The 18,294-nt window shown below is 36.1% G+C and overlaps 1 protein-coding gene across 1 annotated transcript; it reads right to left on the bottom strand.

Annotated features, from left to right (window-relative positions):
- Positions 1 to 545: 545 nt before the first annotated feature.
- On the bottom strand, positions 546 to 17,604 carry LOC104234516 (uncharacterized). Its single transcript, XM_009788087.2, has 23 exons — positions 16,960 to 17,604; positions 15,704 to 15,765; positions 14,804 to 14,941; positions 14,388 to 14,657; positions 12,003 to 12,089; positions 11,295 to 11,396; positions 11,076 to 11,141; positions 10,080 to 10,190; positions 9,924 to 9,985; positions 8,967 to 9,011; positions 7,836 to 7,909; positions 5,919 to 5,986; positions 5,239 to 5,307; positions 5,012 to 5,112; positions 4,859 to 4,940; positions 4,671 to 4,749; positions 4,505 to 4,592; positions 4,273 to 4,426; positions 3,655 to 3,840; positions 3,467 to 3,526; positions 1,940 to 2,229; positions 1,010 to 1,112; positions 546 to 795 (listed from the first exon to the last, which is right to left on the bottom strand). The coding sequence occupies exons 1-23, from the start codon at positions 17,528 to 17,530 to the stop codon at positions 742 to 744; spliced, it is 2,922 nt and encodes a 973-aa protein (XP_009786389.1). The 5' UTR covers positions 17,531 to 17,604; the 3' UTR covers positions 546 to 741.
- Between the last annotated feature and the right edge of the window lie 690 nt (positions 17,605 to 18,294).

Here is an 18,294-nt window from a genome sequence, read left to right as displayed (position 1 = left end):
GTAAGTTTCACATAATAAATCTAAAACAGCACAATGTTTTTGAAAAAAAAAATCCTTTTTAAGAAAACGGATACTGATATTGCATAGTGTTCACTCAGTTTAGAAAAAGTTAAAAGAAATTCGCAGAGGATATTGATTCCCAAATAAGTGTGCTTTTCAAGTAGTAAAAAGCTCAAGAAACTTTTCAGAATAGTACTCTCACGTTGCCATGACAGGAAGTTATAAGATATTACACGATTTAAGCATGAAGATGTCAATCGCACATAACATAAATATGAGTACAATTTAATGAAACTTTCTCGAAACAAAGGTGAACCTGGAACCTTACTTAAATAAGGTGCATCTTGACTTTAATGCAGCAGGCAAGCAACTGTGAAGACATATACAAGATGGGTGTTGATATGTGTGCAGCAATTGTGAAGACATTCCAAATTAGTTAATATTTATTATATAGTTATTTTTTGTATTTTTCCCTTTTTGTTCAAACCAAATTAACATATATGACATTGCTAACAAAATTTGAAAAATGCAAAACCAGCGGACAATTTGAGGATCATAAACTATTAAGATATCTTTCCACTGTAATTTTTGTACAGGCTTTGATGCATTGACAATTTGTTTTACTGCATGAAATACATGGCGGGAGTTGTGCTTTTTTCTACCCTAGAAGCATATTATTCTACATTTAACTGCTATATTAAAAAAATTAAAACACTTTAATAGTATAATACAGCACTTATATCACTGAAGAAATTCGCGAATTCTTACTGGTCTCTTGACTGCATTGGTGTACCCCTGCATAGAATGAAAAAACAAACTGCTGAGATCAATTGTCATTCACTATCCAAAAGCCAAGTCTAATCGTGTATATTGATAATTAAGTAGCATTGCTAAAGCTAGATGGTACCAATACAAGTAAAGACGGGAGACTTTATTTGAAGTTCAAGGATATGAAAGATAGTACCATATTTTGGACAGTCAGGATAGTAAATGTAGATTGATTATATACCTCGTTAAATTTAAAAAGCAAAGGCCGTGAATCCCTCTCCGATTTTGGTCCAGGTTTAGCACCATTCATATCTTGAGTAGCTTTGCCACTTGGCTTCCTAAACCTGTTTAACGGAAAATCACCATGAGGTAGATGCATTTACTTACAATGAAATGCCGGAACATGCTTCTCAGCTGACTATAATTTCTCCCAAAGATGCATCAAGCAGCATGAGATGAATCTAAACAAGGCAGATGCATTTACCTAGAGATAAAATACATCAAGTGATGGCCTCCTACTGAAAAGAGACGTAACAATTGCAACAAATATTGATCCATTAAGCTTATTGAAAAGAAAATAGTTATGGAGGTGAAGAGATCAACCACAGTACATAAACAGCAAAAGGTGTTAAGAACAGTCTTTTTTTATATTTGCGTGCGTAAGCAAGCTACACAGCACAGATATTAACAACTTTATCCATATAATTAAGGCTTGCCTCCTCTTATCCTCTATTACAATTTCCAAAGGTTAGCTTGTCTCCCAGACATAAAGGGTAAATGTATGCAGGCTTTTTCAATAATTACTATTGGCTCGAATATTCTGGCTCATTCTGCTTGATTTTTACTTAAACTGCACATGAGGTAGTCAAAATAAGACAAGTTTGGTAACCGATGGGTGGCTATTTCTAGGAAATGAGCCTCACTTGGGACTTTGAGTCAGATATACGCTTAACTAGGATCTATCTAGCTGGTACTTATTTTTTTCCACTAATAGTCTAACTACTTGACTGAATTTGTTCTTTAAAACCTGTGTGAAACAGAAACAATGAGAGGGGAGCCTGTCCTGCATCAAATTTATCATAACATAATCAAACTAAAGTTCATGATGATTCAATTACTTTTCAAATAATTGATTCCAACAGAAGATAGATGAATGTAAGGCTAATAATACCTGTCAAAAAAGGAACGAGAATCGACAAAAGGTTTCTTCTTTCCTTCAGGCAAGCACATTTTTCCGCTAACTGCGGTACCTCCACTAGATCGTTTATTCTGACTAGAAGCGCTAGGCAAGTCATATTGCTTTTGCCTAGAGGGGTCTCTGAAATGTATTGTTTTATCCAAAGAAGCTGATGCTTTAGACGGTGTACTGCTATTCCCGCACCTCAAAACGTCCTGACTTTCCACACCTGTGAGTGGTGAGTGAAGGTTGATACTTCCTTGCAAAATTTTTTGCTTTTCCACCTAAAATAATGTTCCACATGTAGACGAATATATGACATAAAGAAGATCTGAATTCTGATTATGAACCACAAAAGCAACATAATCTAGAAGTCTGGAAAATCACATGGGTTACTGGTGATGCTAATTGGATAATGAAGAATGTCACTGGAAACTAGACACGCACATCCATACAAAAGAGGGAGATGGAGACTTAAAAACCCCATAAAAAAAGGAGATGCCTCATAAGAGAAATTACCAAAAGCAGAGAACAGGTGGAATGCTTGACTTGGATGAAGACAATTGTGACAGACTGATTTCTATTAGCACTGAAGTTTGTGTCACAATATAGGATATCTGAAAACTGCATACTTGGTTATATAGGATATATTTCTCAGTAAGGAACCTCAATGAGAAATGTTGCAGTTCTATTAGAATTTGCATTGTTTCAGACAGCGAATTTCTACGAATAAACTTTGGAAATAAACCATTTCTCATTAATATCAGAACAACCCGTACTTTGAATGTCAATATGCGGAAAGCTGCTCCGCTTTCTTGTCCTATAATGGTCGATCCTAACCACACTCTCTTAGCATAAAGCATTAAAAAATTAAATGTTTCAACAATACTATTTCTCTTTACTCAAAAGAGAGAGAGAGAGAGAGAGAGAGAGAGTGTGTGTATATATATATATATATAGAGAGAGAGAGAGAGAGAGAGATTAGAAGATAGATAGATCGATAGATACAGATTACACCTATCAATCTAAGTTCAGATTTCAATCATAGGAGGTACTTGGTCGATGTTCTCCATTGAAAAATACTAGAAGTACATATTTCCTATTGATATAAGAACTCTAATAAGGCTAAAAGACTCCTAAAAATGCATAGGACCTAAAGTAAACATATGAACATGACTAAAATATATTCCCATCTAATTGGTATCACATATATATTGTGCCCTATCCTTCACTAAGTTCGCATTGATTCCAAGACATTGTAGATCTTATGCGACAACTTCCTTCCTAGTTATATGATTAGTCAATGTCACCTAATGATTGACAACATCAATGGGTAGATACTGTACATGGAGGACTAATCGTGCTACCACCAACTCCTCCCCAGAGATCCAACCCATATTCACTGATGTGAGACAAGTTTTGGTTCTATATACGTGCCAAAAGTGAAATAACTTGGTTTTTTACAGCAACAGAGTGTACTAGATTTCACAAGCAGAGAGTTGATAATGCTCCTCTACTTACCTCATGTACCAAGACCAGTTTCACAGCCGATGCCAGAACAAGATGACAGGAATTGTAACCCTGTCCAAAAGCACCAAATCAAAGAGAAAACAGATGAAATCTTAAGTTCTTCCATTTTGAGACGATAATGGGATATAAAGATTACTCAAAACTAATTTCCTATTGTGGGTGCAGTTGACCATCCTAACCTTGAAGTTCATAAATTCACCAACTGGGGGATCCAACGAAAGCATTGATGCGTCTGAAGCACCATATTGCATACCCAGTGAAGGATGAGATTTTATGTTCTTGTATGTCGTGGCATAGGAAACCATTATATTTACTAACTGAGCCAGATCAGTTTTTTCTTTCTCTGAGAGTAAATGCAATGCTACCTGCAAAGGATGAATATATCATTTCCAATTCTCACCAATAGGTGAAACCAAGTTCTCACTGCAACACATGTAAAGGAATAACCAACTCGGCCTAGCTTCCGCAATAACTACAGCCTAACCATAAATAAACATAATTAAGCAGAAGACTAGTAACCTAAAAGAAGTAGTAATCACAAAATCAGTTCTAAAGAACAAACTGTTTTCTTTCCCATTCTGGCTAATATCTTTTCAGAACTCAAAGGTTTAAACACTGCTATTTTTACAAATAATAAGTAGACAAAGTCTGGGTGCAATCCCTTTCCAAATATCATAATGGACAAAACCCTAGACAACACTATCCAGTAGTCAAAGCCAAAAGCAATTTATGTGTAACTAAAATGGAAAAGGAAACTTGAGTGCAATTAAACCAACAGATACTTCGACAAGAATTACCGGTTTCAGGGTTGGTGGGGACAGTATATGTAGGAATGGAGAAATCAAGTCTTCCACAAAGGATTTAGTTGACAGATGCCTAGAGATGCATGGTGATATCTTGTTCTTCCATGAATGTAAGATTTCCTTCTTTTCTATTGACATTGTTCGATATCTGCAGTTAACGGTGATAAGAAACAACAGTCACCACTGTTAATATTTAGGATGAGCATCCAGGGAAAGCTGGCACTACCTTTGGAAAGACTTAGGCCATTCAATATTTGGTTTTCCAATTTGAGCTATGAGACTATGTATAGATATTGCAAGAGGAGGCTGATAAACTGCAGAGATAGAAAAAATAAAATAAAGCTTAGAAAAATATTAAGTTTCAAGCAAGCAGATGGTAGTATGTCATTTACCTTGAAGGGAGAGATGTTGAGTGCGCATCGTGTATTGATGAAATATATCAGAGCAACCAAGAATATCTGAGCATTTGACCTTCAAGATAAGTGATTAGCATATATGAGATATAGCAAAAACTAGATGTGGAAGATCAGATGAAGCTAAAAGAACAAGGAAAAGCAATTGGAGTACTCGATCCACTTACTGTCTTTTGCATCACAGGGTCCGTATAATGGAGTTGCAAAATATTCTCATGGATCCCGTCCAAAATTAAGTCATAGTCACCACTGAAGAATCATCAACGATTAAACTAGATAATCCAGAACTTCAAACAAACGTATTCCAACTTTTCACCTACCGATGAGATATTAGAGAGTGCAGTGTCTCAAAGTCATTCGACATACTGCTGAAGAAATTTAAAGATTTCTTTGCTTGCTTTACTTTCCTCTTTTGCAAAATCTTCAAAAAATAATAATAATAAACAAATAGAGGGTCAAAAGAATGATCACGAAGGAAAAAAGACAAAAATAATATCATTAGAAGTTAGATAGAAGTAGAACTTGCAGATATAGACAGTTTGCTTACTTCTTTCCAAATATCAAAAGCACTTCTTGCTACATCCTTCCGTCCAACAACTTGAGAACTGAGCTCCAACTAATTTTAGAAAGAATACATTACTCACCAAAACAGAGAAGATAGAAGGATGCGCAAGAGAAAAGCTTTAATAACACATAAAGGACCCTAATTATAGTGAAATTTATCTTAAGTCAATTGAAAATTTCAGTCATAATATAATGTAACTGGAATCCGTCTTGAAAGCATAACTTGTTTTCTACTTGAATTTGAAATTTTTTCAGAAGTTGAATGCATTGCACAGCAAAAGAAAAAAAAATATACTCTACTAGAGAGTCCTTAAGATATCACGATGGCCCCGTAGAAATTAAATAATGGCTGTGGATGAACCATGAACTAGTATACCTAGAATTCAAATAATAAATGAAGGGTCTGATTATTCAAAAAACAAACAGAGATTTAGACAATGAGCAGATGTTACATGCTGTTCAGATAATATAAGTCTCGATGGTAGAGGCAATATTTTATCTGATAAGCATTAAGCACTTTCAAACTCATCCTTGATGGAAAGCTAGTTGCAAGAAAACAGATCTTACACGTCTTAATACCATGAATTTCTACCAATTCTCAACCTTTTTCCTCTATTGGACTACTACCACAAAAAGAAAAGCATGATAACAATAAAGTCATACCACATTAAGAGTCTCCTTCTTCTTGTTAAGAAACTGAAGGGTGTTCAGGCACGATCTTATGTCACATTCTGGAAAAATAATCAGACATCAATTTCAAGTTGCTGATTCACAGTAAAACATACTTCGTAAGATTTAACAATTCAAAGCACAAGAAAAGGAAAATTGCAGGACATATGAGTAAATCAGCAATTAGAGCAGCTGAATAAATAAATATCCAATGAGAAGACCTGTCACTAATTCGAAAGAAGTTTTTGCAATCTATATCAGTTTCCCCCCACCACAACAACAATTTATTTTTATGACATGATCAGTAAGTAAGAATACCGTCTATAAATATATATATTACAATATATATATATATATATATATATATATATATATATAGAGAGAGAGAGAGAGAGAGAGAGAACCAAGATGATGTGCTCAAAAACGTACAGCAAGGTAACAAAGGCGAAGAAGGAATAGAAAACAGAACGGAAAAACTAAGGTGTGCTAAAAATTGCAAAAACTCTTCAACCTTGCTGCACACTCTTCCATGCATCAAAAGGTGTATTCAAGTATTTGGTGTCAGCATGCATCTGGTGTCTCTACATTTTCAAAGCACCTAACAATTCTATCATAAAATTTGATGAGGCACAAGTTCCCCTAACCTTTGTTTTATCAACTCCCATCAAATAAATCATCTCAGAAGGGTGGTATAACCCGCTGAACCCCAAAATACGTAGAAAATAAACCAGGGGTCCTTTACACCCTTTAGAAGGGCAAAGAGACATATAACTGAAAAGACTCCCTTCTTATTGTCTTTAGCAAACAAACTGCCTGTTCCCTCCCATATAACTGGGAGCTTATACCGAAGTGTGAACAAGTCATAATCTGTGTGGATTATAATCATTACTAGCTCTGCTAGTGACATCTGTGGTCACTCCATCACTATTGTTGGACATAACTGCAGATCCAAGGCATTATTCTCAACAAACTAAAATTGTGCAGGAAACGTATCTCTTAGAAAGATTACTAGTCCAGAGATCACCACAAAATTTAACATAGCAGCCATCCTAAAAGAAGAATAACAGACTTAAGTTCCTCCATCAGTTATCCATCTTTCTCGTGAGCAGACCACCATAACCATTTTCCCAGAAAATTTTGAGTTGGTTTCTTCAGCCCCTTCATACCAAAGCCACTGTGTCTGAAAGGTCTGAGTATCTCATCCCATTGAACAATGATGCTTAAATTCATCTCACATGCCTTTTCACAATAATTCCCTCCTCGCTTTACCAAGTGTTCAGTAACTGATGTAGGTAGTGTATAACTGTATATAGAGAGGAAATGGCAATAGTGCTGAGAACACTGTAAATGTGAGTGATTCTGCCTCCTTTAGAAACACTGTCTCTTCCGCTAAACTTTCTCAAACTAATTAACATCAAACATATAAAGTTTATTCCCTGAATATAGCCCCACAAAGGTTGACTCAAATAGGTAATTAAGATATTCTGTATACAGGTATTTGCATTGTGAGTAAGCAAGTGTATACATCACTTTTCAATAGTCCTTTTGGCAACCCCTCCACTTGTTAATAATTTATCGTGCATCAGATACTCCAAATAAATTTTTGTTTTGGGGGAATTGCAGCCTAGGATGACCATTTCAATTTGGTTCGAATGACAATCGGAACTTTTTCTTGCCACAGCTACGAGATATTGGAAGTTCCGAAGGCCGGCCAATAGGCAGGTAAAAAGTGCTTAAATTCCCTGAAAATAGTAATCTAAATGTTTGGTCTAGCACTTTATACGTGTTATTTTTGCAAGCTTTGAACTCAATGTATATCAATTATATCATACGATATTACACCACATCTCATCAGAGAAATTCAGATTTCATAACTGATATCTGCAAACAAGACGACGGAATGGCACTCACCGGTATACTCTGCTAGAGCAGTAAGAGCGATGGAGCTTGTCTTCACTCCTTCTTTGTTACATATATATTTGAGCCTACAAAAGTAGGCTTTGTTAGATTTATGCATATCCTCTGAATATACTGGCACTGCTAAATAAAAACAGATTGTTCTATGACAGGTCTAAACTAAAGCAAGGACAACTGAAAATTGGAACAAGGTAGGTGCTTATTACCAATATGTGTATACTTCTTAAAACATAAAGGACTCATGAAATACGTGAAAGTGTCAATACTTTTTGAGTTATAATTTGGAAATGTCAATCACCCAATTCTCAGACCTCACAATGTGGGATTACACTGGGTATGTTGTTGAATCACCCAATTGATCATATACAAGAAATAAGAACACAAAACAAAAGTGAATCGGCAGAATACTTTTGATGATTTATCAGATTCTTTCAATTACCTTGTCAGCCAAGATATAACTTTCCAATAGTATCGACAGGAAGAGTTATACAAGTCATTAATATAGCATGAGTTTTGAGAGAGCTACACCAAATAGAGTTCTCTTTTGTCAATATGATAGGCTAAGAAGCCCTTGGAAACATAGGACTCCCAAAATAAATATTGTTAACGCATGTTTGATAGCAGCATACATATAGCAGAAAACATTCTGACTTGCAAGTTTGGATTTTTATTAGCCCCCTCAATCTGTGTTATCTTAAACTCCATTCAAGTGAAATTTGAAATCCTTTACAAGCCGTAAAATTCAATCAGATGCATACCCTTTTGTTGATGTCTAAGAATTTTGTAATGATCATCTACATACATAAATACCCTCAACTTTGTCCCCAGGAACTCCTTCCTTTTTGTGACTGTATGACTAACAATTATTGGCTTTTAGATATTTTATCTGGTTAACTTGGACAAAATATTAGACTTTGGCGTGTTATAGGTGCCAAATTTCCTAACGATTTGAAATTTCTCATTTCACTTGGGACCATGCATTCTTTAAATCTGAAAGATGGCTTATGCTTGGACGTTAATCCTGTCTCCCTGCAGGTTTACCTTATACTCTACCAAAGCAGTTAATCATGCAAAAAATGGAAAATAAATTCCAGAGGATTCATCTGATGATTTAGTAGCAAGTACCTGTTAACAACACGACTTACAGTTGGTTGGACAAATACATGAACCCTGCAATTCCAACCACATAAATAAGTACTTTGTTAGTTATGTAATTAGATATAATATAGAGAACTGTGTGAAATTATCCTACAGATAATCATTAACATTTGACTAAAAAAGGTATCAGGGTCATACACAAATAGACTTCATAAGTTACCAGAAGAATCTAACCAAATGATCTGCATAATTGATCCCAACTAGTTTAGGGGTGGAAGTTTAGTTGATTGATTAAAACTTATTGAAGTTGAACCTCTTTTCTGAAAAATCTAAAAAAGAAACTTAGGAAATAGTTGAACCCAAGAGTCCTTCTATGTCAGTCTTGATTCATTATAATCAGATAGATATCGAGGATGCTTTCTTCCACAGATTACTTGCTAAGGAAATCTATATGGAGCAACCGATAGGCTCTGTAGCACACACTGGAGTCTGAACTAGTGCATCAATTGCGCCATTGACACACAAGAAAATTGATTGCAATATGAGGAGAAAAAAAGAAGGAGAAGAAAGATTAACCTTGAAGACACATGAGGATCACATAGGTGGTCGCACTGGTAAAGCAACAAAATCACCAAGCTGCTCTTTATTTCTAAATTCCAGTAAAAACTACTTGATTTTTACAACCTCCTGGATTTGACCCATGAAAATTAATTTATAGAAAGGACAGTAGGTTTCACTTTTCCTGAAACATCATCTATCTCGAAGGGTGTCAAACAAAGACAAAGCAGATACTTATCAGAAAGTAGTGAAGTGAAATAGCATTGAAACAAAATCTATATTCTCAATGTTTCACCCTCCATTCTTCTATAAATATCATATTTGTCTGTCATGGCTTTCTTCATGGACCTAGTATATAGGTCAGATATCTAGATGCTAATTTATGTACTTCAATCTGATGTCTTGTAAAATTCAAGCATTACTTACTTTGCTACCTGACGCAAAGGCCTTAAGGCAGGAGCATAAAGGTCATTACAAATGCAAATAACCTGCAAATGAAGCACATCAGTTGAGATTTGAGAATGCCATGACTACAGACAGGTTAATATACAAATGAGCATTTTTAGACAAATCCACTCTTACAGGTCTTAGCAAAGATGCTTTTTGGTGCCTCTTTTTTGATGACTTCTGCCCAGCATTTCCTCCATCAGGTTCATTTTCTTTGCTAGCACCCAATTTTTTTTCAGCAGATACCTGCATTGTTAAAGTACACATTATAATTCTATCAGAAACGTGCATTTGGGTTGGCTGTCTACATCACACCCTTTGGGGTGCGGCCCTTCCTCGGACCCTGCGTGAACGGGGGATGCTTTTGTGCACCGGGCTGCCCCAGAAACATACATACTGTCAAGGAAAAGATACAGGTCGACTCAAATGTTGAGATTCACTTCAGATTAATTGTGAAAAATGTATGGTGCCACAGAGCACTCCATATTACTGATATTATCTTTCTATCAAGTTCCTACAGACTAACTTATTATAGTTAGCAGTACCAAGTGCACGTTTTTCCATAGGTCTTTAATGATTTCGAGTCATGCATTAGCTAATAAAGCTAGGACTAGAAATCTTACATTTCAATGAATTAGTTTATCTTTGAAAATTCACACACAACACCCCCCCCCCCAAAATAAAAGAGAAAAGAAAAGGATCAATGAGTTATTAGCTGATTTATAAAACTTGAACCTATCCTTCTCCAGAAAAGAGTAAGTCGAACATAACATATCTGTATCATTCAAGCTGTAAAATAAATAGCAAAGTATACATGCAAAATATATACTCCATTGAAAATTAATTAGCAGTAGGTTCAAACGACCTTAAATCAATCTATGTATGTTCAATTGAAGTTCTTCACAAATCTTAATTTCTTTACACGTCTAAAGTTTTGAATATGATACAAGCAAGAGGGGTACGTGGTGCTGAAAATGGCCCAAATGACTCTTCCGGAGCCAGTTGTATTACTGTAGCTCAATACAAAAAAATTCACGCAAGGTTTTCCTCCAGCTATAAGTTATTAGCACTCATACTGGGATTACTAAAATTACCAGGTGAAACAAATCAAAAAGCAAATACGAAAATTACCAATTTTAGTATGACCTCTACAGCTCCCTTTCCATCATTAAGAGCCCCATCTATTTCATCAATAACCTAGAACAGCAAAACATGAATCATGATTCAGAAATAAAAACGTAAGTTCAGCTGAGAAAGAATTGAAAAAATCGAAACTATATTCTGACAAAAATATGGGCTTTGAATCATCAGAGGAAGATTTAAAACCAAAAAACATAACAATAAACTGACCAAACATTTGGGCTTTGAATCAGCATTTACAGAGTTTATTTGAACAACATCATGTATTTTAGCTTCAATACTGGAGGATGATCGATCATCACTTGCATTAATCTGCAAAGGACGCATTTCAAATCAACAGATAAAACAGATATCTATTACTTCAGATTAAATTGATTCGGAGGATATGTAAGGTTGGAGGTAGGTATGAAGGCATTTTGAGTTTATGTAGCTCATATTCAGCAGGGAAATCAAGTTTAGTCATCAACATATCAACGAAACTTGAGAATAGCCAAGCACACACTAGAATGCAGGCATAGCAAAGGGCATCTGCTGGGTACGGGCTGCTAGTATGTAGGTCAAGTTGAATTGCACATGTTTTCTTCCATCTGAACTGATTTAAAGAAAATACAATTCCCGGGAAAGTTATTATCCAAAATAAGAGACATAAACCACTAGCACCCAGGGTTGTAGCATATGTAGAATTTAGGTCTGGAGTCAAGTAAACTTGTTATTCTAGCACATACTAAAGAGTAGAATAAAATTAAATGACCTTTTCAGATCCTTCATGGTATCAAATTAATTCATCAATGTCATTTGCAATGTGCTACAATCTCTCACCAGATCTCTTTAATTATTACTACAATAAAAAGATCAAAAGGAGTCAAAGTTCAAATGAACAACTATACGGGACTGTTTGAAATGAGTGAGTTACAAGACCTCAACCACTCGATACCCACAATGCTGAGCAGCAACATGTGCAAGTGTTGTTTTCCCAAGCCCAGGAGGACCGCAAAGCAAAAGTATCTGCAAGCAATTGGTTTCTCACAATTTAGAAAAATCAGAATAAAAATGAGAAAGAAATAAGGAACTAATAAACAGAGGACAAGCAGGCGATAAGTAAAAAACTTACACTATTTCCATATATGCAATATGTATTATACAGGATTGGGGAGAATAGTGGCTAACTTCAAATAATAGGAATATGACCAAAGATGCAAAATATGAAAGTGCATAATGAGAGATCGTCTGGCATCTGGACCACTAATCTAGGACTGCATTGAGAAGTAGAGGACGGCTATTCAAGGCTTTCAAGCGTCCTTGTCTACCTTCTCAGCAAATCAAAGCTTATAAAGCCATATGTGAATCAGCGATTTTCTATGGTCCACCTAAACAACCTTCCAGAGACCACTTTGAACTTAGCTTGAAACACCAACCTGCTACAATGATAATATCCACTTATCTACAGCACATAAATAAATATTCTCTCTGTTCCATTTACATGGCACTCTTTCTTTTTTCAGTATGTTCTAAAAAGAATGACATTTTTTTTATATTTGACAACTTTTTAGCATTAATATTTCCATTTTATCCTTAATGACATGATGTTGAGAGAACAAGGAACAGATGGCGTCGCAGGGAGATCGACTGGGAAATCCAAGTTAATAACGTCTCCTTCCCTTTGTTCTTGTTTCTTAAATGCCCTATTTTTGATTAACCACTCAAGCTCATTGAGGGAACTTGAAACCTTGGACCTCGTTGAGAAAGAGAGAGCTCCAGATCTATGCAATTCTTTGATAAATCTGCTTGTCCACTTTTTAATTAGTACGGTCCTTTAAATAGGACTAGCTTATTACAAAGAATAGGGCGATTCATTGGGAAAACCAAGTCCACTAAAGTCCCCCTCCCTTTTTTCTTGTTTCTTGAATGCCCTATGTTCAGTTAATCATTCAAGCTCATCAAGGGAGCTTTAAACCTTGGACCCCGTTAAGAAACACAACCAAACGCATGGTGAAAAGTAACGAACAGTTGGTGAATCAAAAATAGGAATGTTTCAGATGATTAGGCAGAGTATGACTTCAGATTAGCTGAGCTTGATTTGATCACAAATTGTTGGACCACCAACCTCAAAAACTAGAGCAGAGCCAAGATGATAGGAAACAGCTGTCAAAACTCAAGAAAATGACATATCAGACTGCTAAGTAAAGAGAGATGATCACCAATCACTAAGGGGTCGTTTGGTTGGAATACGATTTATACCGGTATAAGTTATGCCGGTATAAGTTATATTGGGATAAGTTATGTTGGGATTGTTGTTTATTCATTGTTTGGTATGTTGTATTAAGAATGACAATTGCATAATTTCTAAGAAGAAGGTATAAGTTATTCCGGTGCTAATTACCCCACCTTCTATAAGGTATAAGTTATCCCAGTGTTAAAATTAACACCGGGATAACTTATACCTGGTTTGCTAACCAAACATAGTATTAAGGTGGTATTAAATTTTTATACCACCCTTATACCTTCTTATACCTCATACCAAACGACCCCTAAGTGCAGAAGCAATGGCAGACCCCTTTCTCCCACTCGCCAGGCACTTTAACAAGAATAAACGGAAAGTATCACCTAGTAGTAAAGTCTCTTTTTTTGTTTGAATCAGTAAAGTTATTATTCATAAAGGTACCAAGATGGTACAAAATAAAATACAGGACTCCAGAAAGAACAGAACATACTGCACTACATCACATAAGCAACTACATCCTTTCTCCTAACAAATCTAAGAAATCCATATATTGATCCATACTCCAATATTCTAAGTAAAGTCTCATTGAAAAAGAGGAAAAAGCCAGCAGTTCAGTAAATTGCAGGAACAGTTTCTAGGTGTGGAATTGTGGTGTCAACTCATTGCTTATCTTATGGCTTAGTGGTTTTATCCATCCTTGGTTTCATTGTTGTCTTATAGCTTAGGGGTTTTACCATACTTGGTCTCATCGCTTGTTGACTGCATCATAAAGTTACTAATATTTGAGAAGATGAATATTTCAAAAGAAGACAGATAAACAGTTCCTACAATAATATTGTGGAACATGAAAAAGAAGAGAAGATCAGTATCTACTCTTCCATCATATGCTTATATTTAAAAAGAAATCAGATCAAAGCAAGCAACTAAGCACACCAGCTAAGGGTCATTTCAAACAAACTATAAGATTGACAAGGGAGGGATAACCTAGTAATAAGGGCCATGCAACTCCAACCATAAGGTTGGGGCCCTTGGGGGTCCGAGTCACCAATGGAACAAAGTGGAAAAGAGCCAGTTTGACTGACCTTTTGTTCTGGAGGACCGCCTTGTCTGTGCTTCTTGTCCCAAAGGTCCTTAATTCCATTCGAATCATTATTCTCTGTATGCAAATCATTATGAGCTCTCTCATTGTCTATTCTGGGTTCTCTGGTATTTCCAAAAGAACTCCTAGAAGAACGCCTTGGATGTTGAATAACCGACGAATGCCGTTTCAAAGAAGACAAGACATCATCTGTAGTACTTTTAATTTCAACCCCAAAAACACAGGAATCCCATTGCTTCAACCACATTAGTACCTACAAAAGAGTGACCAGAAAAGCCAAAACCCAAAGCAGAATATCTATAAGGAAACACCTAAAAAAATGATAGGTGAAAACACTTCAATTTTTTAAATGTAAATACTAAGTAGAACCCATTATAAGAATAAATGAATATGCAGTACCTGACGATTTGTTTGCTCATCACTGAGAAGCTCTGTAAATGAACTAGGAGCATATTTATCCACCCAAAGTTGCTCATTCACCACAGTTCCTATTGGGAGATTTGCTTCGTTTAGATCTTCAGAACTAGCTTCCAGGGCCTTTAAGACAAAGGAGGAAAATTTTCAAGGAGGAACAAAGATCTTACACATAAAAAACACAGAAAAATTGTCAGAAACTTTAGCTGCAAAGGTTAATGCTTCATTTGACAAATCTCCAATCCATCCAAAGGAACTAGGGGGGAAGTCATAGAGACAACCAGTGAACGGACAAAGATATTATCCGTCCTTCAAAAGCAGTGATACAAAATTAAGGAAATACTATTAGCATATTCAGTGCACTAACCCTCAAATTCGTATGGGCACAATAAAATAACAGGGACAATCCATGGAGAACCAAAAAAAGAAGGAGAACGATGCAGGACTTTCGGAAAGAACTATAATTGACAGCATAGGGAAAATACCTCCTTTCATCTTCTTAATAGTAGTTTATAGTTGAGAATTCTTTTCCTGTTTTCCTCCATTTTAATGTGCAAGACATTTCAAAACTGTTGTGATATTTTCAGAGATTCGGGAAACCTTATACAGAAACTCAACTCTTGTGAACTGATCGTGTTTCATTTCCATTTCATAGTACTACTTGTTATTATTTATTTTAGTGATACGTATGCATCGAATTGTGTTCTAATCATGGACTTCAGAAGAATCTGTAAATATCATAGAGAATTTCAATCTTTCTTCTGTTTCGATTTGATAAGATCATTCAGAGTAAATTTAGCTTTATAGTGGAGACTGATTTGAGCACAGTTGATAGATTGATTGATTGAATGATAGTGGGCATGGCTGGTCTAATAGAAACTGCACCTTTGTGAATTGGTCGTGTTCCACTCTTTGCATTAGGACCCTGACAGATTCCTGAATAAGACCTGTAGAACATCAGCACTTGCTTAGACATTCAGCCAAAAGTTTGGAGATTTCAGTAACAAAGATGGAAAGACAGCACAGAGCTTGTTAACAAAATGTAGAGAATGGCTTATTATGTACAGCACAAAGATGATTTGGAAGTACTTTCACATTAATAAGCTTTTAGAGTAGGTAGCAGAATGCTCGATTAACTCCTAAACCAGATCGTATGAGAATTTCCTTTATGCCTGATACTTAAGAGGACGGCTATTTTGTTTCAGGCAATGCAATTTAAGATCATCTATATAGGTTGTTAGGAATCGTTTACCCCTCTGCTGCCTATCTCTCTCTCTCTCTGCATCTCTCCCATATTATCGTGTCCCTGCCTCTGTCCATAAATGATGATTCAAAACATATGGATTATCCTTAATCCGCTATGACCAAAGGTCTCATGGTTACCATAGACTATTACAACAGACACTTAAAAAAGAAAGTTTATATGGCCATATGCAAAAACATCACTACGTAAATGTTACATTTCATAACTGAGTAAATGAAACATACAGCATCCCCCTTTACTTGATAATCATCCAATTACACTAAGAAAACACTGAAGGAATAGGCAAAAGAGTTAAAAGAAAGCAAAAAAAAAAAAAAGGGGGGGGGGGGGGAGTACGTGACGGAAAATTCATCGGCTTTCATTTCAATTCCCTTTCTTTTTTAAAAATTCTGACCATAATCTAAATTCACTTATCCACGCTTCCTTTTTGTGTTGGCAACTCTCTTTGCCTACTCCCTCAACAAACCCACAGCAGAAACTTTAACCCAAAAATTCATGCATCTTTAAACAGTCTACTAATACCAAGACACCAGGACATCGAATCCATTAATTAGCTTATTTCCCAGTGAAAAGGAGACAAAAGAACAAAGTGAATAACTAGTCAATCATACTAAATTATTGATTGGATAAGTGCATCCAATCCATTCAAACCAGGAAAAAAAAAAGAACATTTAACTTAGCATATGGGCATGACGTGGTAAGTGTGGATAGAGTTCAAACTCTATGCACTATTTACACAATCAGCTCACTTGTTAGGTAATTACATGTGAATCTCTTGATAATCACTAATTGTTAATCTGGTAGAAACGGTAACTAACCTGTGATAGTGTAAAAAATACCAGAATTATTGATAACAAAAGAAATTGAACTCACTCACCAATAGAATCACGGGCCTTAACCTCCAATTTCTTAACCCTTTCATTTTCAGCTCTACATATCTTAGCATAAACCCTCTCACCATCCAAACCGGTCACGGGTACGCAATCCCCGTCAATCTCCAAAGCGTACTTCGCCAAAATCTTCTCTTCCTGTTCCACCAGCGCCACTGGTTCCTCCTCCTCAGGTTGCTTCGGAGGCGAATACCGAAGCCAATCCTCATCATCCTTATTTTCCTTCAATCTCTCAACTCTACTCCTCTTCTCCTCTGTAATGACTACTTCATTAATATCATCGGGCAGGAACCGTTTCTTACCACGTATCTGAGATTGGTGTTTTGGTAGTGAGGGTATTGGCGGAAGTGGGAGAGTTGGTTTCGGGTCGGGTTGGGATGGAATTAGCTCGGATCCGGGTTCTGAAGGTGGGGACGGAGGTTGTTGAGGAAAATCATCTTCGAAATCGAGGTCATCATCGACGTCGTCGTCAGGGTAAGAGGTGTTGGCTTCAAGCCATTCGAGCTCAGCTGCATCTGGAATCTCCATATCCATTTGATTCTCCGAATTTTCACACATACCCACACTGTCTCTCTCTAAAATGTTTTTTGCTATATTTTGGCGGGAAATGAGAAGGGAAAGGGGCGGCAAGGAATGTGAAGTTCCGTAACTACCCTCCGCATATTCATAAGGAATAATTTTTCTGGGAAAACAGGTTTTATCCTCAACTAGCTATACGAAAAAGACATGTGGTCAAATGATATCGCCATTTTTCAATGGGACAAACTTAGTTTTTGCAATTACTTTTAAAAAATTTATAAACTATTATTCCCTCCGTTCATATTAAATGAGGTACTTTCCTTTTTAATTTGTTCCAAAACAAATGACACATTTCTAAATTTGGAAATAATTCAACTTTAAACTCTTTCATTTTACTCATTTACCCTTAATGAGAAGTTTTTATAACCACACAAATGTCATGGCCCCACAAACTTTTTACCCCTTAAACTTTCAAGACCACAAGTTTCAAAAGTCTTATTCTTTTTTCTCAAACTCCGTGCCGAGTCAAACTACCACATATAATATGAAACTGAGGGAGTATGACTTATAGACTTTTTATTTATTTTTAAATATTGTATACGGCCAAAATTGAGGAGTTCGATTTTGGGGCTATTGTGGCACTCCACGCCCGACCTCGAGAAGGTCGAAGTAGAATTTGAAGTGTGACCCCGAGGTGCGTCCCTCGAGGGAACATATGGAAAGTTCATTGTGGTCAATCTCGGAGCAGTATAAATCGATAATCGCCATGGAAAGGCGGGAAAGCTCCCAAAGACACGTGGTTA

This window comes from Nicotiana sylvestris, chromosome 1, assembly GCF_000393655.2.
Source record: "Nicotiana sylvestris chromosome 1, ASM39365v2, whole genome shotgun sequence".
In the NCBI taxonomy this organism is placed as follows: domain Eukaryota; kingdom Viridiplantae; phylum Streptophyta; class Magnoliopsida; order Solanales; family Solanaceae; genus Nicotiana; species Nicotiana sylvestris.
Note: the sequence above shows the minus strand (reverse complement) of the source record. Positions and strands in the feature narration are given on the sequence as shown.